Raw genomic sequence first — 26,819 nt, 5'->3', positions numbered from 1 at the left:
GAGTGGGCAATCACACTTTTTCTTAAGCTGTTTTCGAATGTAAGTCATGTTACATTCTGCTCAGAGACGTGTGTCAAACATTGAAATGTGTTTGTACAAGAAACTCTTTCGTTCTTGTACAAAAACAAAATCTCCCAGTCTTTAACTTGCAACTTTTCACTTACAAACAAAATATTATCAACATGTTGCCATATCAGTAAGCTATAAATTTAAATTTATGATTTTATTAATTTCAGTGATATTACTTCAGCTCATACAAACATCACAATTATGTGATCGTTACCAAAAATTTTAAAAAAGTTATGAAAATAGCACCCAGAAACTTTATTTGGACATTTATAACAACACTATTTCATCTCATTTACATTTGTTAGAGCAATAGTTTTCTTTGACATCAACTTTATGCAATACAAGAACAGAATGATACAAATTACAATAATTCAAAATGATGAATCAAGGTGGAATGTCAAGTTTTCATAACAAATTACCTACATAAATAAAATTCAATCCTACACAAATGATGCTATTGAAATAAACAAGCCACTAAAAAAAAAACAACACTGATTTCCAGACATTTGGTTCAGAGTTCCTTCCTGCTAGCTTCCATGTAAACACAAAGACATGTTTGAATGACAATTCAATGACCCAGAAGCACTTTATGTTGAATATACCTTATATCAGACCTATGTCCTATATAACTTACAGGCACTTGATCTTGTTTTGTAAATACAGTCAAAATGCAATACAGTGACGAGTCTACAAATTATTTTAATAATCAAATTAAAGCTGTCACGATCAAAAATGCAATCACATAAATTATAACACTGTTCCAAGTAACCATATGCCATGTAAATTTGGATGATTTTTGTACATATGCACAATGAATTGTAGTGAACTGATTAAGTTCTAATAATTCTTTGAACAATTCAACACGACGAAAAGAATCTATTAGCATATAATGATCTAAAGTAATGAATATTTTATTATTCATGGCGTGACTTCAAAACAAAGATGTATTTTTTTCAATAAATAATCAACAATTGTTCAACATGGCTTTAAAAATGAATCAAAGTTCCTACTATACAAACATGACTAGCATCCATGTATTATAATATTTAATTAAAACCTACAAAACCTAAACTTTTCATGAAATAATTGGGAATCTACATAAAATTAACTTTCTCCAAAAGAGTACATGTATTACATTACTCACACATATTGCACTCTACACATTCCATCCACATTATATATGGACCAATGGGGACTGGAGTTGGTGCAATGTCTTATTTGCCTGCAAAAGAGATGAGTTGATCAGTTTACACTGTTCTTAGTATTTTTATTTCAGTTGTCTTATACACAAGAAACTATCGATCACAGTTAGCAAAAAAAATAAATATATCAAGATAATTACTAGAACAATATTCAAGAATCGCAGGATGTTCAAAAACACAATTTTAAATAGTAATTCCAGACAAGTGCCTGTTCCGATGAGGGATTTGCATTAATGCTGAGCTGAGACAGGTGATGTAATTTAGTATGTGAATTTTGGAATGTAACCACGGCTCAGATAATGTTACGGAGGTTTATGATTATATTGATACATGAGCTTTAAAGTGTCAAGACAGGAATTATCTGATTACTGTCACAGCTATACAAAAGGTTGGGAAAGCCCCCGGCTTTTAAAGTATTTTGAATTTGCACTGAAAATTGTCTTTGCATTGATGCTTATAGTACAGAAAACAGGCCCAGTGTCTAAGGGTTAATGCATACTTGTCAAACATGGCATCTAATTCAGCCAAAATATGCACCATGTTTCATGTAACATATGAGAACTTCATACAGTACTTAAATTACTCCACATAGTCAGAAGAAGTAGATATAGAATTACTGATTATTGCATTATCAAATTTGAGCTTTTGATTGTGGAATTAATGGGCAATATGTGTGTTAGTGTGAGACTGTGGTGTTCCAGTCAGTAAGGCACCTCACTGCAGAATGGGAGGTCAAGGTTCAATTCCCTTACTAGGTGATCTAGGGTTGGGAATTTTTTTCGACCTTACCCCTGCATAAAAATGGCTCGAGTTCTCTAGTTTTGAAGGTACTCATTTATTAGAAGCTGGGGATGTGATCAGCACCAGAGCCCAGTGCTGATCACATCACTTTCATGATGGCCGAGATTGCAAATGCGTGTGGAGTCTTACCTTCACACCCTATGTGCCTTCATTGCATGGTGCAATGAACATGGGGTAACTTTTGGTGCAATGAACATGGGGTAACTTTTGGTGCAATGAACATGGGGTAACTTTACCTTTGTTAGTGTGGATGAGCTTGCCTGCTTATTAAGATATTCTTAGTTCAAAATAAAATATTAGAGGGGATCAATTTACTATTTTCTAGATAACAGTGAACTTTTGCTTATGGGTATAAACAAAAAGCACCTTTACCTCTAAAAATATTTTTGCGTTTACATATTGAATTTACTAACATAGCACAATATTGAGAAAAATTAAGTGTGAAATAAAGACTCTGAATCTATTAGTCACCTTGGTGGTTTAGTGTGTTCAGTGGCCAAGTTACCTTACTACTGAAGATTCCAGATTTGAATCATGGCATGAACATGGGTGACTTTTTCTCATGAATTTCATCTAATCATTGTGCATAATCTTCATCGTAATTAGCCTAATCTTGCAAAAAATTATGATATAATAAGGAAAATATGTTTTAGATGTGCTAAATTAATTGTAAAATGGTTATGCAACTCAGAATTCAATTTTCACATTTTGTAAGTTGCAACTTCTTATTCTTTGTTCAAATATTCATTTTGCTTGGAAACTCATTTTAATTTTTTAACAACACTAATAATATCCTCGTCTCAGTAGGATTTAAACTAATCTTTTCCACATCAAAAATTTGTAAACTGAAATATAAGCTCACTTGTAAACATGTCTGGTGGATGTTTCTTTAACAAATACTATGTTGCATTGTATTTTTGTTATTTTACATGGCTTTTCTGAAACTTCTAGTCAATTACGATTATGACCATGAGTAATGGTTAGATAAACTTGATAAAAGGGCAATCACAAAGGACACAGATGCCCATGCCAGGACCTGAACCTGGGAACGTGAATATCAAGTTTGAAAGTTGACACTTAATGCATTAAGCCACTGAGTTGGTTTTAACAAATATTAGAATTTCATTAGACAAACTAGTTTACATAATAACTGCAATAAATGTAAACTTACTCCAGCATAAAAAATAACAATTGTGGGAATTGCTGGCACAATATTTATTACAGTGCTTACGAAAGTGGAAAAAAAGTATATACAGATTGATCATTGTTAACAGCATAGATGTTATCCTTAGGTGGGATAAATATTTTCCAATGAAATTAGTTTACTTTTCATCATTTGTCGCCAGGAAAGCTTCAAGACTGACTTACAGTTTTTATTGTGATGTTTCGGGAGAACAGATGCTCCCTTCATAAGACATTTATTTTTAGTTTGATTAAAGATACAGTTATAACAATGGGAAAAAATTTAACAAGGAAATAATCAGTTTTACAATGGATCTTGTCAATGTTACATTGCTGTAACATAGCAACTTAACTGTGAAACAAGCAGTCTGTTTTTGTAATTATTTTTTACTATTACTTTAGATGAAGATTTTTATCAATTTTAATTTTAGATCCGAAATATCATCAGGCAATTCAAAATCATCATCTCCTTTTCAAAGATTCTTGATGTCTTCCATTACATTAAATTGTAAAGATGGTGGAGTGGCAATAATCACAAAAACTCCCAAAAACAATTTTTAATTAATTCTTTTTTGTTTGTAGAGGTGCAGTTGTTTATTAATTATAATATTTACAAAAATTAAAATCATTACCAACCAATTGTACACTTTCTTGAATAATATGCATCTATAGGCGGTGCCCGATAGGCCTACCAAGTGCACTTGCCTCCTATTTACATTACATTCATGTTTTTATGAACAACAGTAATACAGAAATATTGGGAACACCATAGGGCACGATGTAATTTATTTTCAATATTTTATAAAAAATTTCACTTGAAAAATCGAAAAAATAGAGGTGGTGGACCTGACAGCACCCCTTTTTTTGGATAAGCTAGGGTTAGAAAGAGAAGGGTTTTAAAAAGAGTGACAGGAGATATAGACTGGAATGTCTGGGAAGCTTCGTTCATCACAGAACACTGGTAGAAAAGGAATATTGAGAAGCAACACAGACCCACTCTGGAGTTTTCTTTCTCACAAATGGGTTAAGCCAGCATCTATAAAATTTAATGTAACAGAAGACATCAAGAATTTTTGTAAAGGAGATGATGATTTTGAATTGCCTGTTAATATCTGGGATCTATAATTAAAATTGATAAAAATCTTCGTCTAAAATTATAGTATATACCAGGTAGTCCAAAAGTCCCGGAACGGTCACATATCGTGAGAAATACACATCGAATCGGAAAACGAAAAAATACGTGTTTAATAAGTGAAAGAAAGCTATTCAATGATATCACACTTGATTCCCCATCCCTACCCCCTGGGGGTGGAGCAGGGGGCAACTGTGAAATTTTAAATGGAAACCTCCATTTTGTATTATAGAATCGGAAAGAGGGCTTCATTCAGAGTCCGAGCTATCAACCATCCTCCTAGCTCAATTAGGAACGGAGATATGGCGATTTTAAATTCTCGCCAAAAAAAATTTTAAAAAAATAAATCATAAAACCCAAAAAATTTTCACTCTGCCCCTAAGTGAGCTAGAGCGAAAGCGATTGCAGATTCGGAATCTGCATGTGATTGTAGACCCACTTCCTTCCATATACTCTATTGAAAGGCCATATCTCCGTTCCTAATTGAGCTAGGAGGATGGTTGATAGCTCGTTGCACTCGGAATTAAGTCCTCTTTCCGATTCTACAATACAAAATGGGGGTTTCCATTTAGTGTCACAGTTGTTCCCCACCCCACCCCCAGGGGGGCGAGGGTGGGGAATCAAGTGTGATATCATTGAATAGCTTTCTTTCACTAATTAAACACGTATTTTTTCGTTTCCGATTCGATGTGTATTTCTGACGATATGTGACCATTCCGGGACTTTTGGACCACCCGGTATATAGTATATAAACTAATAACAAAATCAAACTGCTGGTTTCACAGTTAAGTTCCTATGTTACAATGATAAGAACCATTGTATACCTGATTCTTTTTTGTTAAAATTTTTTCCAGTGTTATAACTGTATCTTAAACTAACTAACTAACTAACTAACTCTCTAGCCTTCTTAAACCCGAAGGTTCATGGCTGCAGCAACACAGGCCTTCCATCTGTCCCTATCTTGAGCAAGATCTATATACTCTTTTCCATCCCTACCGATTTCCCTTAGGTCCATCTCGACGTTGTCCCTCCATCTTCGTCTTGGCCTTCCTACTGGTCTCTTACCATCAGGTTTCCCAACAAGAATCCTGAAAACTCCTCTTTCCTCTCCCATTCGTACCACATGGCCTGCCCACCTAAGTCTTCTTGATTTAATTATTCTAATAATGTCTGGACATGAATACAAATTATGTAGTTCTAAATTATGTAACCTTCTCCACTCACCTGTCTCCTCATCCCTTTTAGGTCCAAATATTTTCCTAAGGATCCTATTTTCAAATACTCTCAATTTATGTTCCTCTTTCAATGTAAGGGACCAAGTTTCACACCCATATAATACTACAGGCAAAATTACGGTTTTGTATATTTTAACTTTTAGATTCTTAGATATTAAACGAGAAGACAAAAGTTTATGAAGAGAGAAGTAACATGCATTTCCTGAATTAAGCCTACTTTTTATTTCCTCTTTAATATAATTTTCATTTGTTAATATTACTCCTAAGTATTTGAATTTGGAAACTGTTTCAAACGAGTTGTTATCAATAATTAGATTTTGATTATTACCTAACACTTGGTTTCGGCCTGTAAGCATATATTTAGTTTTCTCTTTGTTAACTTCCAAACCTATCTCTTTAGCAGTTTTGAAAAATATTTTAGCATTATTCTTAATTGTATTCACATCATCCCCCAGTAAGTCTACATCATCTGCATATGCTAACAACTGAGTCACACCATTTAATTTTAGTCCTTCTTTAGTTTCGTTTACCTTCCTAACAGCATATTCTAAGGCAAAATTAAAGAGCAATGGAGATAATGCATCTCCTTGTTTTAACCCATCATGAATTGTAAATTTGTCAGACATATTAATACCCACACGAATTTTACTTTCTGTTTCACTGGTGCATATTTTTATCATACTAACAAGCTTCTTAGGTATTCCAAACTCTACTAATATATTATATAATTTATCTCTTTTGACCGAATCATATGCTTTTTTGAAATCAATGAATAGCTGATGGACATTTTGATTATATTCCCACTTTTTTTCAAGTGTCTGTCTGATGTGAAAAATTTGATCTGTAGTTGATCTGTTGCGTTTAAATCCACATTGATAATCACCTATAATTTCATTAGCATATGGGGTTAGTCTTGTTAAAAGAATGTTAGATAATATTTTATATGTTGTTGAGAGTAGAGAAATTCCACGGTAATTATTGCAGTTCATTTTATCACCTTTTTTAAACACAGGAACAATTATGGATTCTTTCCACTGTTGAGGGATTTCTTCTTTATTCCATATTAAACAAATTAATTTATGAATTTCACAAATTAATGAATTTCCACCATATTTAATTAACTCAGCTGGTATTAAATCAATGCCAGGTGCTTTGTTATTCTTTAGCCTTTTAATAGCATCTTTAACTTCAGTCAAGTTAGGTTCTGGGACTAAAGGTTCTGCTGTGTGTACTTCATTCACTTCTGATTTATCTCCTACATGGACATTTAAAAGGTCATTAAAGTAGTTCTTCCATCTATTTAGAATATCGCTTGGGTCAGCTAGAAAATCACCGTCTTTATCTTTTATCAAGTTTACTTTAGGTTGCCACCCCTTTCTAAACTCATTTACACCTTTATATAAATCTCTGATATTTTTATTTTTGCTGTTTGTTTCAATTTCGTTAATTTTGCTTTTCAAGTAATCTCTTTTTTTACTTCTAAACGTGCGGTTAACTTCTCGCTTTATTCTATTATAATTGTTTAGATTTTTATCATCAGAGTTATTTAACCACCTAATTCTAGCCTGATTTCTTATTTCTATTAGATTATGGCATTCATTATCAAACCATGGCTTACTTTTTCTCGGTTTATGGTATCCTATACTTTCTTTAGCTGCTGATTCTATTGCATTACGTATGTGCTCCCAATTCTTATTTACGTCTGTTTCATTTATATTTTCATCATCATTTAAATCCTGCAAAACATCAAATCTATTTGACAGTTTAATTTGGTAATCTTTCTTAATTCTTTCATCAGTAAACTTTCCTGTATCAAATTTTAGAACTTTTAGATTCTGTTGCTTATGATTTATCACTGAGAGTCTTTCTCTTAATTTAGCAATTACTAAATAATGGTCACTGGCACAGTCAGCACCTCTATGTGTACGAACGTCAATTATACTAGTATGCCTTCTCTTATCAATGACAATATGATCTATCTGATTATGAGTTTTACCATCTGGAGAAGACCAGGTATATTTATGGATATCTTTATGTTTAAAAGTGGTACTTTTCACAATTAAATTCTTTGAGGTTGCAAAAGTAATCAATCTTATACCATTATCATTACTTAATTCATGAAGACTTTCTTTACCAATCGTGGGTTTAAATGTCTCTTCTTTGCCAATCTGTGCATTACAGTCATCTAACAGAATTTTCATATCATACTGAGAAAATTTATCAAAGACCTGTTCTAACTCTGTATAAAAATCATCTTTAGTATTATCATCTTTATCTTCCGTTGGTGCATGTATGTTTATTAAAATAATTTTACACCACCTACCCCTTATATTGCTGATTCTTGACATGGCTTTTTACAGTGCAGAGTTGTCAGCTCTACGCCTAACCCCCAATATGAATGGAGGAACTACTACACAAGACAAACACAAACACATTAGACAGCACAACTACTACACAAGACACACACAAACACTTCACAACTATAACACAATATAAACACAAACACACCACAACTACTACACAAGACAAACACAACCAAATTAGACAGCACAACTACTACGCAAAACAAACCTACTAGACAGCACAACTACTACACAAACATACTAGACAGCACAACTACAACACAAGACACATACATACACACCACCGATACTACACAAGACAAATACAGGGTGGGAAATAACCCCTTGCCAGGGGTCCACAGTAAAAAGCAACAACAATCAACAAATCACGGAAACACCAAATGCTCCCCACGACAACTGCGGCCACAAAAACAAAAAACTGTATCTTAAATCAAACTAAAAATAAATGTCTGATGAAGGGAGTGTGTGTTCTGAAACATCACAATAAAAACTGTGTTTTTATGCTTGTAACAGCTGTAAACTACAAGAGAAATAATTCTACAATGCAAGCAATGTGTACATACAAGAAAAATTAAGCATTATTGTAGGTCAGTGTAAAAGAGATATCTAAATATGTACCTTAGTATGGGCCTACTGATCATCTCGCTCCATGTAGAATTGCTTCATTGCCTTAGCAAGTTGCTGAGCTAGCGTATTCGTTCCAGCACATAGGACACGTCTGCTCATTACGTCAAACGGGCCACCTAGAATGCAATATCAATAAAAGAAATCAGAATCACAATTTGCATACCAACGAGATTTAAAATGATCACACTTCACTGACAAATACATGGAAAAGAAAATCGAAAGAAATAATTACTGAATTATTTTTCTACAAACTGTCTCTTTAACAAGATTGTATGATAGCAATTGAGTTTTTGTTTTAAATCCACCTCAGGCACAGATAAGCTAATTGGGACCGGACCTACAGTTTAAAGTGAGATCTGAACTATTATGTGCCTCCACTAGGTATCAAACCCGAGAGTCCTTTATTACAAGGTGACGAAGTTCCCACTATGCCATTGGGGAGGCATATGATACAAATAAAACATGATTTAATTTATAGTGCTATGATAATTACCGGTGATAATGATGTAAGTTTGGATTAAAGTTTTCTTGCAAAGTATATAAAGTTTTCAAGTTTACAAAAACTCTGGGTGGCTATGATGCTACGCTATGATACCAGAGCTCAAATCCTGGGTAAAGCATGGATGGAGTGCTTGAACCACTAATGTTCATTATTGTAGTATTTGTTGGCATGTATTTTATTTGACGTCACTTTCTGCCACCTTTTGGCTAACTGCGATGATGAGGATGGGTGAGGATAAGAAAAAAATAATGCAAGAACACTCACAAAGAACACCCATGTTCCAGCTTGAACCACTTAAGTTGACCACTTAACATGCCACCAAGCTGGCTTGTTCATTATTCATTAACATGATAACTTAAGAGACTATAGTAACATAATCAAAAACATAAATAGAAGTGGGGATGGTCCCTCTAGTAGCAAGACAAAATTTCAGGAATAAATTGTCATATTTCAAAATTAATTTTTTTTGTGGCAAAAATATTTTTGTAGCTCAGTTTTACTCTCAGATAGCATAACTGAGGCTAAGCCGAACCACTGCACAATGTGCCTCCACCACAAATAGAACCTGCCCCCTGAGTAGTGGTGAACAGACCGAAGACTACCTTATTTGTCGCCCCTGGGAATGAATCGAGTTAGGCAAGGTGAGTGGGTGAATGTGTGCCTTATATCTATAATACCTCGTTCTCTATACCTCAGTGTGGAGTGGATTTCGGTCTTTGTGATTTCCATCTTAATTATCATGGTTTCGTCTCAGTCCTTCCAGAGGATACGCAGTTAAATGGAGCTATGAGATACGACTATAGCATCATATTGAGAGTTACCTATAGTCGATGTTGTCCCCTTGGGAAGAAGTGAGACTTAAATACCATGACAAAAAGTCCACCCATATATAATTTGTCACCTCTTAATCACACATGAGCATACATAAACATAAATGCAAAATTAAGTAAACTGTATGTATGCACATAAAGATAATATATTATTTATGACCACAATGCAAAAAAAAAAAATGCACAGGAAGCTACTGACAGTCTATGTTGTTAAGTTGAAATGAATCACATAGTTGCAAGATGGTGCAAGAAAAAAGAAAAGGAAGTGATACAGCTATCTCTAGTATAATCTAAATATGAGAAGAGATGTGCAGTATTTCTCGCTAAATTGAAGCATGTACATAAAAGTAACATAATGCACTAAATGGGAAAAATCATGCAGAAAAAAAGTTGACTTCATATCACATGTTGCTAACATCGTTTTTGTTTCTTTGTTTGAGGTGATGTTTTAAGTCCACTTTATTCACAGTAAGGCTAATCGAAATTGGACCTACAGTTTAAAGTGGGATCCGAACCACTAATTGCCTTCACCAGGTATCGAACCCGGGACCCTTTGATTACAAGGTGACGATCAGGGAGGCCTTGCTAACATTGTAACATGACCAAACTTGTAAATCACAACATGAACCTTATTTCAGTTTTCTGGATTTTGAGGTCATTCTCAGTGATGGAAAACTATTTGTATTTCTTTCCATTTATGTAACTTTTGCAATGATGAGGATGAACATGATAATTAGAAGAAACTGATAATTCCTCACAAAGAAACTCTCCAGGCCAGGAGTTACACCCAGAATATTCATTAGATAAGATTATGTGTTGACCACTGATGCAGCAGTGATGGAATCAGCTTCCTTGTGAGATGTTAATTTAGGTTTTAAAAAATGTTAAAATGGTTCCATTGGTTGGCACACATCTTTGATGCAAGCTCCAGAATCATGAGGACAATTGGGAAGTTACTTGAAAGCAACAGAGGCAGACTTGTAGCTTGATAGGCAGGTAGCAGTGTGACTTGACATGCTGAACACAAATCACTAAATAAAAAGTTGCTTGGCATATCTTGCATGCTTAGTTTTTCCTAATGATTCCATTAACTTTAACAACCATGTTTAACCATGGCAGAACAGCCCTCTGAGTTCCAGGGCTTGCCGCATTGGCCTTTTCTCATTGGGTGACGCATGGTCAGCGCATAGTCCCATCGCCGCTGTTTCCTCGCTTTCGAGACTGAAACTTCTTATTTTAAAGCAGCTCCCCAACTGTCCTCACGATTCTGGGTCAACAACAAAAGTTTGGCAGCTTCCATTGGGAACTGGAACACCCTGCTCCAAATGTGAGCACTAACCATTTGACTATGCAGGAGCCCTTAACCATGTTAAAACCTAAATTAATATCTTGCGAAGAATCTGTTTTCATCGCCAAGGAAGTGTAAATAAAGGTGGATCCGAAAATTTGAAAAACCAAATTAAGGGCACAGGTATAACAGTATTGGCTCCCCACCACTCCATACTAGTCATGTGGATGTTGATGCTGATACACATGTTTTGCCTACATCACCTTGGAATGGCTTTCTACATTGCAAGAATTATTTGCACAGTGCTTTTTCTATTTCCTTTTGCACATTCACAACCCTCTATTGCATACAAAAAACCTCACAGAACCACTACAAACATTAACACCACAACAAGCACAGCTACAAACAAACCTTCCATGTTCGCACATGTATTCTATTTGAGCCACACAGTGACAGTATGAGGAGAAAACCATAACACGCACTCATCATTGGCCCTTTGAACAAGGGTGTGATTAGGTTTGGCAACATAGTGGCCAGTTTGCCGATGTGGTTGGTTTTCACTGAGACGGGCTCCTACAGTTGTCTGTCTTTTTTGAGAGGATGCTGGTAAGTTATACCTGTTGCCCTACTATGTCATTTTTACATACGTTTGGTGTCAAGTCATGAAGAGTAGCCAAAGCTTTACATGTGCAGAAAAATAAGCTTAAGTCATGTACTTAAAGAAAAGAAGAAATGGAGAAATGTTGCATAGACATTTGAGAACAAATAAGAAAAAACCTAAGAAAGTGTGCCAGGACAGAATAAATTAACAAAATCATACCAGAACAATCTATAACAACTCCGCCAGCTTCACGTATAATTAAGTCACCAGCCGCGATATCCCAAGCATGTATTCCAAATTCATAATATGCATCTGCACCTCCTAGTGCAACCATTGCCATGTTTAAAGCAGCAGATCCCAAGCTGCGAAAACTGATGCAGAAAAGAGAGAAAAAAGAGAAAGTGGAATTACGTCAAGAGCCACTACTTTCAACTGTGAAAAAAAAAATATTACTACAAATTCATGCAAAACAAAAAAGTGATGTGTCATGTCATCTATTATAGTTAGGAGCCCACAACTTTGATGGTGCTATTTTAAGTAAAACCTTGGAAAACAAAATTGACCTATAGTTAATGGCAGTCATATTGGAAAACGTAAAAAAAAAAAAGGCAAAGTGCTCCCCTGTGCATAGCACCATGCCATGAAGGCGTATAGGGGGTGTGGGGGTAACGTATCTGATTTCAAACTTGAATTTTGTTTATAGTTTTTTATTGACTTATCTGATGTATTGTACACCAATCTATTAAAAGGTAATGAGAGTGAATGGTTGATGAAAAATAAAAGTTCAATATTCAAAATGGGTTACAATCAGGGCTGGACTGACCCTCCGGGACACCAGACTAAATCCTGGTGCACCCTCTCAGTGCCCTTCCAAAAACATAAAATGGGCACCCTCTCCCCCCTTAACTGCTCATAATTAGTCGTCCTGTTGAGGAAAATTGCCACCGCAATCTTGGCAATCTTATGTGCGTGTGTGTGTTGGAGGGGGGGGGGGTGTAAATACCAACTTCCACTAAAGTAAAGTGCATGTAAAGTACTGCACATGGGATATTTTTATATCACAGACAAAAAAAATTCATATCGATTAAACAAAATGTATTCGTACAACTACATTCACTGTTACTGTGAATGTTGTATTGAAATAGTGCTTAGACAAAAATTTTAGGATGCAGCAAGGCAATACTATAAAAAATAGACTCATACTCTAAAGAAAATAGGCGAAGTAAAGACAGGAAATGACAGAGTTCAATATGTAAATATTACAATGACACTCACACAAGCTGCACATTCAGAAACTATAAAATATGTATATTTCTTAAATAATCTGAAAATATTAAAGAGTATATCCGTAACACAAAATCTGGAATAAAACAAAAAAAAACAATGTAATAAATATTTAAAACTTAATATTTAAAACTTCATTGCTAAGTTCTCAAAACAACAGTGTTTACCTAATGCTCACCTTTAGTTCCTAGTTAATTAGGCTAAAAATTGTTCCCACCAAACTGGGTCATCATACTCCTTCTTTAAAGTAATCATTAGGGGCATAGGCGCCGACTCCATGGGGCTTGGGGGGGGGGGCAAATAATTTTGCTTAAGAGGATCTAATGTATTATTTTGCTTCTCTTGTAAAGTTTACTCTGAATTGTGCCACATGAACTTAACTTTAACATTTGAAATGTTCTAGACCATCAACTTTGGGGGGGAAGGGGGCTATGACCATAGGCAGCAAAACACATGACTTATTACTATATACTAAGTATATAATTATGAGTATTGTTAACATTTTTACTAAAAGGAGTTTCAAAAGAAGATGTGCATGACCTAGGAGAGTGGATGGGACGTTCAGGCTACAAATGGCTCTCACATGACATTCAGAACGAGATAATTGATATATTAGGGAAATCTGTCTTGCGCTCCATGGTAGCATTATATTAAAAGTCGGGAATATTTTGCTATTATGGTTTACGAAACTTGTGACATATCCATCTGTGAACAATTGACATTTCGCATTCGAACTGTAAATGACAATTTTAATATTTTTGAGGAATTCATGGGCTTTTACGAGATTCCGAACACCGAGGTCAAAACTTAAAAAAGAGAGGGAGTGAGTCATTCATTAATTTATTTCAATGATCAGAGCCCCCCCAATAATTTTTACAAGTCGGCGCCCCTGATTAGGGGTAAGATTTTCATGACAGCATATTTTTTTTGGCAAGAGTGATGTGTTCCCCAAACATATAGCAAATTCATATTATGAAGAGACTAAGTTAAGGCACTTTTTAAGGGCAAATTTTGGCATATTTGGCCATTTTTGCATGATATAGAATATTTTGATGGATTTTCGCTCATATTCAACAAATTTTTGCATTTTCAAGAAATATACAGTCATTTTCGAAGTGCCTAGCCCTAGTAATCATCAACTCAAGTTATGAACACACAGATGCAAGAAAGTAATGCAAATGTATAACACATGAACACTTTAAACAACTTTGATCAAACCATGTACAATATTGAAGCAGGCTGTTTTGAGTATTGACTTGATTGCATGCACAAGAAAATCCTAAAAGAACTAAACATATTTTTTTTTTCCAATAGTAATTAAATTCATAAAGCATAATAGCACATGAAACACTCCATCTCGTCTCAAGATTCAAACAAAGTAATGGCGTAACTTCACCCGTGTTGTTAGAAATATACTTCATAGCACAAGATGTTAGACACTACCTCACCTTACTCTCTGATGTGGGAATGTAACACGAGATTACACACTGTAATGACATTTTGGTGATTTCCAAAGGTGAGAAGTGCCATTTCCTACCACATTTCATCACAAAATAATGTTAAATTACATGCAATGTAAACTAACACTAAATATGCAAAATATTAGCAGATACACTTTCTAGTAAAAATTATCTTCCAAATTATTCAGTCCAACATCAAATGTCTCTGCATCGAATAAGCAAACTTGAATTTTTTAATAAATAAATAACAAAAAGTAGAACTGGGTTTGAAAATTCAGGCGGTTTGAAAATTCAGGCGCCAAGAAATTTTAAAGCATCAAGGCAGCCAGGTGCCGTCTACTCCTGCCTCCTGTTCTTAAGTCTTGGGTCTGTGCTCATCAAAACGACAAGCACATGAACGTTCAAAATCACACATGATACAAACTCACATGGAGAAAAAAAAATCAACTTAAGTTAACTGTCAAACAAAAACAAACCTCCAGCATCCACAACCACACCTCCTGCCTCTCTAACAAGAACAACCCCAGCCGCCATGTCCCAGACATGAAGTCCAATATGAAAGTAGGCATCCGCTCCACCCATTGCTACATAGGCCATGTCCAATGCTGCAGAACCTTGGGTCCGGATTCTAAAGAGCAATTGTACAATAAGCCTTGTAACTCCTCTCTCACCACACATGCTATATTATTAACATATTTTACCCACACTCTCCTCTACATGAACAATGGTTGCATTTTTAACTATATTTAGGGTGTCTACAATCTTGTATACAGAAAATTTCTTGACTTTTCCACCAGAATTTCCATACCAAGAGCCAGACTAAACAATTCATGTACAGGATGATTAAAAAAAATGTTAACACTGTACGGGAAATAGAAAATGTACTACTCGCCATCTATGTTACTTCTTTAATCTACATTCATTCCTATTCTGTATAGACTGTCGCACACTAAACATAAGTTCATGTCATTACAGCAAAGTTTCCTCCATTAAGCAAATTTTCTATTTCCCATATAGTGTTAACATTATTTTGAATCACTCTGTATTTAAGAATGTTGGTAAGAAGGTTGCTATATTTTAGCTAACACCATAGAATTGCACTTAACTGTTTTTTTAGAATATTCACTTCACACGTAAAAGCGATAACAAGAAGAGAAACTGAATAGAAATTGACAGTTGGAAAGGGGCGAGCTCTAATAAGGCAAGTACTGAAGTACTGACTTATGTTTAACAAAAAATTTTTGAAATAAATAATCATAACAATTATATCATAAATGATACAAAATTAAATTTAATAATAGTATCTTCATTAATCCTAATATCTACCAAACACAGCCCAAAAATTGCAAAAGGAAGTGGGAAAATAAAATAGCCACCTTCTGTAGGAGGTTTCTACATGAAAATAGCTCAAAACATGACATGTCCTAGACCATTTAATATACAATTTCCACCGGTAATACTCGGTGTATCAATTTGTCCACAACAAAGTTTTAAATATCTTGCTTGTCCCTTTCATTCTTCGTTCAAAAACCTACTTTTAATGCATTATTACAAAAAAAGCTGATTTTTCCAGAAATACAGTAAATTTGCCTGACATTTCCATGACTCTTCTAGAATAGGGTAAATTCCCTACCATTTTCAGGATTTCCAGAGTGGTAGACACCCTGATATGATCATGGAGGAGAAATTCTTAGAAGTATTTGAAGATGTCATTGATTAAGTAGTACTGTACTGGCTTCAGCTGATAATGCCAAACAGTGGCAAAGCATGGTCTTAAGAAGACAAGCAATGCAGTACTCTGAAAGGAAGGGGGGTAAATAAATTATACAAGTCATACATTTAATTATGTTGGATATTGCCTTAGAAAGTATATAAATTTTAGTCTTACTTTACAAAAAACAAAGAATAATAACAAAACAGCCCAATTATAAGCCAAATGTATGAATTTTAACTATGTGGCATAACAACCAATTGACAGCCATGTCTGGCAAACACCTTTACATTGGGTGTAGCATGGTTAATGCATCAAGGTCCCATTGTCGCTGTTATCTGGTTTCTTGACCTGGGGGTTCACTACTACTTCTTTCAAGTAGCTCCTCAATAACCTGCACAATGCTATGGCAACACTAAAATGTTGACACTCTCACTGGGCACTGAGCCTGCAACCACTTGCTCCAAAGGGAATAATCATTTGGCTGTGTGGGAGACCCTAAAGTTGTTGGATCATAATGCCAATTTTAATGGTGATAATGATCACTGTGTCACATACCTTTTGCATGCTTTAGATGACCAAAATGGTGCATTTTATGAGTTCACAATTGAAATGTTCCTGTACTCCATTGTGCCATGACTCTTACTTAAAGTGTCGTTCTTGTCCAACCCCCTGCCTGAAACTTCTGGAATGTTGCATTAATTCAAGTTCAGAAACAAAATTGGCAACCCTTTTTCAAACACCCATTCAGAGCTTTACAAAAATACAACAGGGAAACATTTGTTAGAGAACCTTTCCTTGAGACATTTCAGCCAGAATTATCAAACGTTTGGAATTAATGAAACTTATGGAATACAGGATTTCTTCTTGGAATCACAGCCCACCAGCAATTCCTCTACTTTCACTTGTCTTTCAATTGTTGTTCCCAGTTCAAACCGAACATCCCTATTTTCCCACAAAAATTCCCTTTCTGACCTCTGAATTCCCTGTGTGTTGGATAAGGTGTTTTAATCCCCTCTTAACAAGAGTTCAAACATGCTTGTGTAGTGGCTATTTAAATATACTAATGTCCAAAATTAAAGCAACAAACGGAAATTGTTTCCCGTGTGTCCATTTGACCACATAATATGATCAGCTGATAGTAATATTTATGATGTCATAGACAACTGGTTTAAGATAGAAAATAAACTAACCTTAATGTGCAAGGATTTATCCACAAAAAAATGACGATAGCAACAGGTTAAACTTGGCAAATTTATAAAAAATAAAAAAAAATCACACGAGGAAAGGATTTCTTGTTTGTTGCTTTAATTTTGGACACTAGTTTACTTTTGAGTATAGGATTGATTATGAGTGGACTCTCAAAAGTTTTTTTCTGTCTCCAGCCATAAATTGTGTAACTCTCAATTCTATCTCTGAATTCAGGGGATTATCCAGAATTTTTCATTAAGGGGAGTGTAAGTGTAAATCTGGAACCAAAATACCACCACAAATTGGGCCTTTATTTTAGGAGGGGAGGTGTTAAGGGTGTGTGGATAAATCACTGACTGAACTGTGTGTGGTTGGGGGAGAGAACAAAAAATGCCTATAACATTACCCAGGGCATTTCAATTTAATGTACTCCTTGATTAATTTGTGTTAGCACATGCATTTGTGATATCAGTTCGTACTTCTGCAGCATCAGTTTTTAGGTGCGCAAAAAACTAAGACAGTAAAGTTCAATCATGTGCATTGCACCATGCCATTAAGACATATGGTAGTATGACTCTGTACGTTCATCATCAGCAATCACAGAGGCAATGTTATCAGCACTACGATCCTGCTGCCTCTAGCCCCAACTCAATTCTGGTACCTGCTGACGAGAGGCTTATGCAGGGACATCAGTAGAAAAAGTCCCACCTGCACTTACCCAAGACCTTCTGCATGGAAATGAAATGGCATACTGACTGGAGAATCATGCTAGTTTTCAATTATACCATGCCAAAATGAAGGAATACGTGCACTCTTCCAATGCTTTGGGTATTAAAACAAAAATAAACATCTCTGAAACTGAACACATTAAGCATCCCTTCAACAATTTAATCCAGTCATCATTCATCCTAGTTGTCATGATTAGCCAAGCATGGTAGAAAAGCGACATGAAATAAGAACAGAACAAAACAATATAATTAAGTTGAAGTGACCAAATTAACAGAAACTATTGACTTTTCTATAAATAGAAATAATATTAACGTTTGTAAAAATTTCATCCTATAAATGGTCATATTCAACTTCTACATCTAAAATTAAAGTATTAAAATTTTACACTACGCAATCAACACTTTCATAAGAACAGTAATATAAACAAGCAAGCATACATACGCGTGAACTTTGGAAGACAAGTTTGTTAAATTTTCTAGCACAACTTTTGCTTTCTCTGGATCTCTACTTGTTCCTAGTTCGTAACATATCAAAGCTTTGCTGAGATCTGAAATGAAAAAAAAGAACTATCAGCAAACTTTTCAGTAGAAAATTGCAGAAAACTAATAAGTATTACTAAGTAACAAAGTGCAGTTTTTGGCATGCACTTACTTTGCTCTCTAACTTTCACCACATCATGTGGATTCCTCAAGAGATGGACAAGACTAGTTAAGGTTTAAAACATGGGGAAGGTAAGTTAAAAAAAAATAAAAGACAATGCAGTGCCTCAGTGAAATGATGGCATGTGGTGTAAGTTATGCCTTATCGAATAAGCAGGGAATGGATTTGTATGTATGAAGCTGAAATCAGTTATATTTTGTATTATCTTCGCACATCATGCCATGTAGACTAAAAAAATCCATGTTTATTATCCATATTTGTACATATATTAGGTTTTGGCTCATATTTTAGTTATTTTTACATATTGTTTCCATATTTCAGAACATTTCTCAACATATAGTCCACATTCGTGCAATAACTACTTTTTTTAACTTTACACTTCCCAACTGTTTGCTTTTTCTGTTGTAAAACACGTGAAATTACCTGGTTGATTGCCCGAGAAAACCTCTTCATTATTCACCGATAGGAAAGCTTCAAGAATTATTTCACTTGAAATTCCTGTTTATTTGTTGTCAACAATAGAGAATGAGGCTTCAAGCATCAGCTTCTGGTTGTTACAAATGTTTTTTTGGCAACGTTGGAAGAGAGTCCCAAGTCAAGCAGCCCATTGCTAACCCCACCCTTGCTACTAGTTGCACCCCGACAGCAGCACCAGAAGCAATGATTTGTGGCACACGTACGGAATTCGCTTCTGGTTCTCTTCACGGTAATAGTTACAATGCCAAGACTGTATTTTATGTAGTTCGTGTAGTGTCTTATATTATTAAAAATGTAATTTTATGATTTTAAGTCCATATTTAACTCCATATTTTTGGTGGAAATAACTAAATATATATTTATATAAATATGCACATTTTTACTACATATAAATTCATTCCCTGCTAATAGGTATTACTTTTTAAACTAGCAAATATTACAAATATTAGTTATAATAGTGTCATAAATCAATGGTATGAATTTAATCATCACTACAGGGAGAGAGAGAAGTTCTCTGGCATCCTTGGAATTTTGATAAAATCCTATTAATTGTCATCAAAATTTTGCCAGAAATGGGTTTTTATTACTAAATAACAGCTATCTTATATTCTGAATGACAACGTAAAAACTTGTAATTTTTTTTTACCAAAACATTGTAATTCTTTTTTTTGATTGTTTTCTGTGATGTAAGGGGGACTCTGTGACAACATTCAAATGCTGACCTCTCTTCCATGTAGTACACCCTGAACTGCATTTGCAGACTGAGACTCGGTCATCACAGCCAGCGTAATGCTTTGTGGGGTTGTGTTGTGTTCTGTTCATGTGTGTTTGTGATTGTTCTTCATCGATATGATCTTATCAACATTTGTGTTCATTTTCAGAATTACACAAAAGTGAAAGAAAAGCAAAGTATAATAAAACAATCTATCAATCAAGATGACTTTGTAATTGGCAATACCACTTCTCCTGGTATCCCATCAACATAGAGGATCCCGAATATTGCACAGTTAGGTTTAGGTATTCCAAACAAATCGAGAGCACACAAGAAAAAAATTGTAAAAAAACTGTCGCCAGAAAAATAATTTCACTGCAATATTTAATCATAATTGAATCTGACTACCTCCTCACAAAATGTTCTTGCTTCACATTTTCTAGTATTGAGAGTGTCTGTTGATTCACCATCCAATATTGACCTCTGTGGCAGAATAGTTAACACAGTGTGCTACGATACCATGCCTCCAGGGTTTGATTCCTGGCTTGGGCATGGGTGTTGTTCGTGAGTGTTTCCTTCGTCAATTTCATATCATCACCCATCCTTATCATCGTGATTAGCCAAAAGTGGAAGGAATACGATGCTAAATAACAAAAATTAAAATTGTATTGAATTCAGGGAACATTCTTCTTTTATTCATTTTAAACCTGAAGTAAAATCACAGGACTAAATAACAACAACGAACAACAAAAGGATTTAAAAAATGGACAGGTGACAATCATGTAATCCAGCAAGAAGATAAGATGGATATGGTGATTGGTTAATTCAAAATACATGCCTTTCGATAGTAACACAAACTTAGTTTCTGATCTAGAAAATATCTTGGCTGAAAGAACTGCACTAGCAATAAATTCTTTATGAAATGTGCAAAATAAATATCAGGGCCAAGCCGACATCAGTTGAAACCAATACCCATAAAAATACCAAAACACTTACAGATTCCCACCAAATACCGATGCTTGAAAATTGTAACAATTAAGGTAAGGTGAAGGTACCCCTGTGCATGTGCACATGTGTCATGAAGGCATATGGGGCGATGTGCAAGTAGAGCCCACATATTCTTGATCTTGGCCATAGTTGTGATGATGTGAGCAACATAACGTCCAGCTGCCTTTACCACCAGAGTTGCTCGCAGGTATCCATTGATGCGAGGCTGGGTGGGCCTCAAAGCCATACAGAAATAGAGAAATGACTGGAAAATTTCCTGGTCCAGATCACATTAAAAGTTCAACATACCTGTTATGTAATCACAAAATACAGATTTTGCCCATACTATTGGAGCAAAACCAATGGCAACTTCAAATTTTGCATAACTTCCAGAATAACACAAAAGTAAAGTGTTGCGTGGCATTTTTGTGGACACTGGAAATGATTAAAACGAGAGAAAAGTATCGGTAAATAAAATTCAACCAATGCTTTCTGATACTGATACATTGAAATCGGTATCAGTTCAGCGCTAATATGTATGGTTCCATTAACAATTTTGTCAAAAAAGCATATGAAAAACAATAAGCCTTTTCAATAAAATAAAAAAAAAACATGCATTTGCAAACAAATCCCCAATCTAGTGATAAGAATGATAAATTAAAATGTTGCATCTAATCAAACTGCTTACCTTCTTCCGTCGAAGCACTAATTTTGCTTCCATTCAAAAATGCCCCTTGGCCTTTGCGTGCAGTAAAAAGCTGTTCTAATACTGGATTGTATATGATCCCGATCTCTGGAACTTTGTCTACTAGCAGAGCCACTGATATGCAAACATGAGGAAAGCCATGAACGAAATTCATTGTTCCATCCACAGGATCTATGATCCAAGTTGGAGCATCTGTTAGAACACATTTCTGGCCAGCTGCAGTAGATTCTTCTCCAATAAATCTGTTGAAACAAGCAAATTCTATGTTTATCTGACACATTATCTTCTTAACAGAGAATTCTCCACAATGAAAACAAATTGCCACCTATTGTACAAAAACATGGAATTAATGGCAACTGTCTACGCATCCTCATTTAATAACATAATAATAATAATAATTTATTATTATTATTATTGTTATTTCTGTAAAACCAGATATACGTAGGTATGGAAAATGTCAAGATAAACACATAAAATATTAAAAGTTTTGTCTACAAGTAGGTTTCAATTCATGATTGTTAAGAATAAAAAAAATATATTAATATAACAAGATTACCATATGTAAAGAATGATATGTCATACATATTTACATACATTACTAAATTACGCTATTCAAGAATGATATATAAAAAGAAATATAAAATAATAATAAAAAAATATAATTAGCTAAATAAACTGTTACTTGGGCCATGCACATTCTCATGGTTCAAAAGTATTTCTGCCTCTTTTCAGGACATGAGTAAGTGAAAACAAATTATTCTTAATAATAAAAAAATGTTTAAAAAATCTCAATCCCACATGGTTTAATTTCTTATGAATGCACAAAAGAAAACAAATATGGAAGCTTAATCTCTCTTAACAAATAATAATATTAAGAATATATTTTTAAAGATCCCCCATATTGACCACATACTTACTTATGATCTGGGAATTCTGACTGAATGTTTGATATTAACATTTTTTCCACCTGCTGGTCTGTTTCCGTTACAAGATCAACTTCACATGATTTCAACTGAACAGTTTTAACTCCTTGTATCCTTTCATGTATCAACTGCAAATACAAAGCAAAAATTACAATTAACACAATATATAAATTATGTGTATGATTTAATGCAACAAACTATTACCCATGATTTTCTATGAAGACAAAAAGTTAGAGTAAAATTCTTAATACCAAAGGAGCTGAATAATTGCATTATTTTTCATGTTCATTATTTTTATTTATTTATTGAAATTTCCAGTACAACAGAAGCCATTTTAAACAGGAAAGAAACAACAGTAAAACAGTACACTAGTGATAAAAATTGCATAAAATAAAATAAACAAGCCAAAACAGTACCAAGGTAAATAGATTATTTTCCCATTGCATTACTTATGTATAATTTTTTTCTAAGTTGGTGATAAAAGACGAATATGAATTGAATATCTACTTGGTTTGAGATGATGTTGAATTGGTTCGGTACCCTATGGAATGATGATCGTTGTCTGAATGGGAGTCTGGGAGTTGCAGTGTGGAAAGTCTCCTTGCTCCATGTTTTATGTCGAGGAGTGGGATGCTACATTTTAGGTTTCCATTTATGATCTTACATAGTAATTTCATAACTGCAACGTTTCTACGTGATTCTGGAGTATTTATGTTTAAGTTTATAAGCAGATCTCCCTTAGGCAGGTTTCTCAGGGCCAGCACGCTATATCGAACGATGAACAAAAAAGCTGAGAACACAGTCGGTCTAGGAGGTATGAGAATGGACAGCCATGTTCCAAATTGGTGAACAGTATTCTAGAAGGGGGACACAAATGTTTTGAAGTAAATGGAAAGTGCTTTCGGGTTATGGATTTCGGTGAATCAGTAAAGTAGGGCCTAGCATACGCATTGCCTTTTATGTGATAGTTGAGATGTGGTTTTCGAAAGTGAGTTTTGAATCTATGAGGATACCTAGATCCCGATGTTGTTGTTCTTTTGTTAGAAAGATATTGGCATATTATTTTTCTCATTTTGAATTTGCTTTTTTGACACTTTAGACTAATTGTGATGATGAGAATGATGATTAGATAAAATTAAAGAAGGGACACTCACAAAGAAATACCCTCGTCCGAGACAGTACTCGAACCTGGAACCATGAGTAGCAAGATCGATCATTATACAAAAAGTTAATGCACTGAGGAATATCTGTGAACTCTGATTTCCATGCAAATAATATTCCTCCTGAAGGACACTTTTGAACTGTAAAGATTCCACCAACTCAAGGTTTTCATTATGCAATGTGGAAGCATCCATAACTGTACAATTCTTATATTTTCTTGGGAGCGAATGTAGAATATAGAGTATGTCTCTAATTTAGTAAATATTTGGTATACTAACTAAATTTGGCCTTCTAATCACGAATCTGTTGTTAAAATGCTGTGGACACGTCTGGAAATCGTGAAAAAAGCTGATGTAAGTTAATTTATTTTAAAAAAAAAAGCTTTTTCGCATTGTTTTACGAACAAAATTTTAACTATGCTTGCCTAACCTAACCTTGCCGGAAATGGTTCGTGGGGCTATTCGTCAATGGTTTTTGGGGCTATCCATCAATGGTTTGTGGGGCTACCCGCGCATAGTTCGTGGGGCTACCCGCGCATAGTTCGTGGGGCTACCCGTGAATTTTTACATGCGTCCACGGCATTTTAACAACAGATTCGTGATTAGAAGGCCAAATTTAGTTAGTATAACAAATATTAACGTAATTAGAGACATTCTCTATATTCTTCATTCATACCTTTTCTTGACATTCTGATTTTAGAAACTTGTATCATTTTCAAGACACAATTTTAATATATTTAAACAATATATAAAGACTTAGCAAACAAAGGCTGTTAAAAACAATTACATTGTTATATTTAATTTTAATAAATTTATCTTCTTTTAGTTCTCCCATTGTTATGTATGTACTACATGAATTCTGGGAGGATGGGAATAACAATCAATATATCATATCTCCTTTTCATTGTTTTAATTCGTTTGGGACTTATATTTTCACAATTTTTAGAAACTGTCATTTGACATTAAACATTCAAGTGGTAAAACATATGCTTCAGTTACAAATGATTGAATGGGCATAAGTGTGATGTCTTGTGGGTTTCATTTGTTAACCAACATGTGTGTATTTTTTTAAAAATAATTTAGAATAGTAATTTAGCTGGCACAAGAAAACTCATTCTCTCCAGAAACATGTTTCCATGTTGCGAAAGTTCGCAAAATAACTGACTGACTGACACACACATATACTAGTGGTTCAACATCTATATGTTTTATGATGATGTACATACATTAGACCAAACAGCTTTATTGACTGACATTTCTGCACTCCTCTTCTTTTTCAGAATGTACATAACACCCATCAGTAACGTCGACGCTCTGTAAGGTGATGACTTTTGTGTCATTTATGAAGATTTTGTTCTATACGAACGATTTCTGTTGTTTTTAGCTTTAGGAAATGTATTATAGTGGAGGAATTAGAGTTTTTTGATGGGAATATTTATGACGTGATTTTCATCATTGCCATCTTCATGTGATATGAAGGAACATGTTGTTACGTTATTTGTGTTTTGTAACTTGGAGCAGTGTTAGAAATATCTGAGTGTGGTAAGTGCTATTCATTTAAAATGTATAGTAGGGAGTGTATAGACATTTTCAGTATTGTGGTGTACTTCGGGCGGGCAACCACGTAGCAGAAAGTTCATTGTTTTAACATTAGTACTCTTTAAAATTACATATTCTCGTTCGTATTGGAAATGGTTCTGGCATGATTTTACAATACCGAATGGTTCCCCAATTTCTTTCATTTTTCGCATAGTCAATAATTTAGGCCTCGTAATCATGAATCTGCAGTTAAAATTTGGCACTGACGTCATACACGGGTAGCCTCACAAACCATTCACAGATAGCCTCACGAACCATGCATGTAAGGTTAGGTTAGGCAAACATAGTTAAAGTTTGGGGTTGTAGTAATGTCAGGAAATGCCAGGAGTGTTCGTTTTGCTGCTGTGTGGGGATTTTTTTTACGGGAAAAATGAGCGATGGTAATTTGGAATAGGAGTTTCTTGTGCTTACGCGGGTCATACTTTGTGATCAAATATCTCCGTTATTTGTGGTTTCCTAATGCTGGAACCACTTTCATATTATGTAAAACGTTGAAATCTGTCGATTATAAAAAAATCGACGTAATTCGACGATGACTTTACACCTCGATTATATTAGGAATGCTCGACTCTTCCTCCTGTACAAAGTGTAATAAGCATAGAACATACATTAGTCAAGCCTGATCCATAAAGAGGAAAATAAATTGAAAGTGTCATAAACTTGAGATCTGATGTCATGAGAGTTACCATTATTTCATGTTGAATGTGCTGTATGATCAAGTGCAAAGTCGGTTGTCATTTTTTTTTTATTATTCACTTCCTTGCAGTACAGAGATATGAGCTATTCATTTATTTTGCGTGTAAAATTCACGAAAAGGATCTGCTCTGTGCAATTATGAAATACTCTACAAACCTATCATCCTTCTTACTTCGTGAAAATACTTCATATTGTAAAATTTAACCACACAACCTCTGAAACCTTACGAAATCAGCTGATTAATAATTACCTTTCCTGCTTCCTTTGTAAGTTTTAGCACGAAGTCGAAGCATTTGTCAAGATTTCTAGACATCCTGAAGTATATCCCTCGCTCTTTCCAACAATACAACAAATAAAATATGTAAACCTCGTTAGTTAAACAACCTCTAAAATAGACTTTCAAGTTCACACAACACAACCCGCTTTGCGCCTTCGTGTTATTTTTTTGTTTTCGTCGCTTCCGTTTATATAGGGACCGTCCCGATATAACGTTACGTCAGCTAGTTCCGTAAATCGTCTTTTACGTAATTTTTTTTAAGACAGATAATGCAAAAGTAACCAGAATTATCTTCAATTACATTTGCACTGAGCTGCTAAAAAACAAATCCAAGAAGTCAGGTTTCGAAGGACACTGCCATTTCATACACGAAGTCGAAAACAAACTGTCTATAGCACATGCAGGTCTGTGATAT

General features: G+C 34.7%; 1 protein-coding gene across 2 annotated transcripts; it reads right to left on the bottom strand.

Moving 5' to 3' along the window:
- Positions 1-112: 112 nt before the first annotated feature.
- Positions 113-26,587, bottom strand: LOC146005277 (inositol monophosphatase 1). 2 transcript variants are annotated; one of them, XM_083144395.1, is made up of 7 exons: positions 26,378-26,587; positions 22,667-22,800; positions 21,732-21,991; positions 18,649-18,754; positions 15,053-15,204; positions 8,603-8,727; positions 113-1,291 (listed from the first exon to the last, which is right to left on the bottom strand). In XM_083144395.1, exons 1-6 carry the CDS (start codon positions 26,438-26,440, stop codon positions 8,615-8,617), a joined length of 828 nt encoding a protein of 275 aa, XP_083000521.1. In that variant the 5' UTR covers positions 26,441-26,587; the 3' UTR covers positions 113-1,291; positions 8,603-8,614. The 2 variants fall into 2 exon arrangements, with proteins under 2 accessions (XP_083000521.1, XP_083000520.1); XM_083144394.1 differs by lacking the exon at positions 15,053-15,204 and adding an exon at positions 12,052-12,203 and having other exon boundaries at positions 118-1,291; positions 26,378-26,586.
- Between the last annotated feature and the right edge of the window lie 232 nt (positions 26,588-26,819).

The sequence above is a fragment of the Lepisma saccharinum genome, chromosome 23, assembly GCF_977018435.1.
Source record: "Lepisma saccharinum chromosome 23, izLepSacc3.1, whole genome shotgun sequence".
Lineage (NCBI taxonomy): Eukaryota > Metazoa > Arthropoda > Insecta > Zygentoma > Lepismatidae > Lepisma > Lepisma saccharinum.
The sequence above is the reverse complement of the archived record's forward strand: the minus strand, read 5'-3'. Positions and strand labels throughout refer to the sequence as shown.

What these genes read in the sequence shown, in the direction of transcription:
- LOC146005277 (XM_083144395.1), bottom strand. Translation starts at nt 26,440, where the DNA reads ATGTCTAGAAATCTTGACAAATGCTTCGACTTCGTGCTAAAACTTACA. An exon ending in TCAGAATTCCCAGATCATAA is followed by an intron (nt 21,992 to 22,666) that starts GTAAGTATGTGG and finishes TTGTTTCAACAG; the next exon opens with ATTTATTGGAGAAGAATCTA. An exon ending in TTGTCTTCCAAAGTTCACGC is followed by an intron (nt 15,205 to 18,648) that starts GTATGTATGCTT and finishes ATTGCTCTTTAG; the next exon opens with AATCCGGACCCAAGGTTCTG.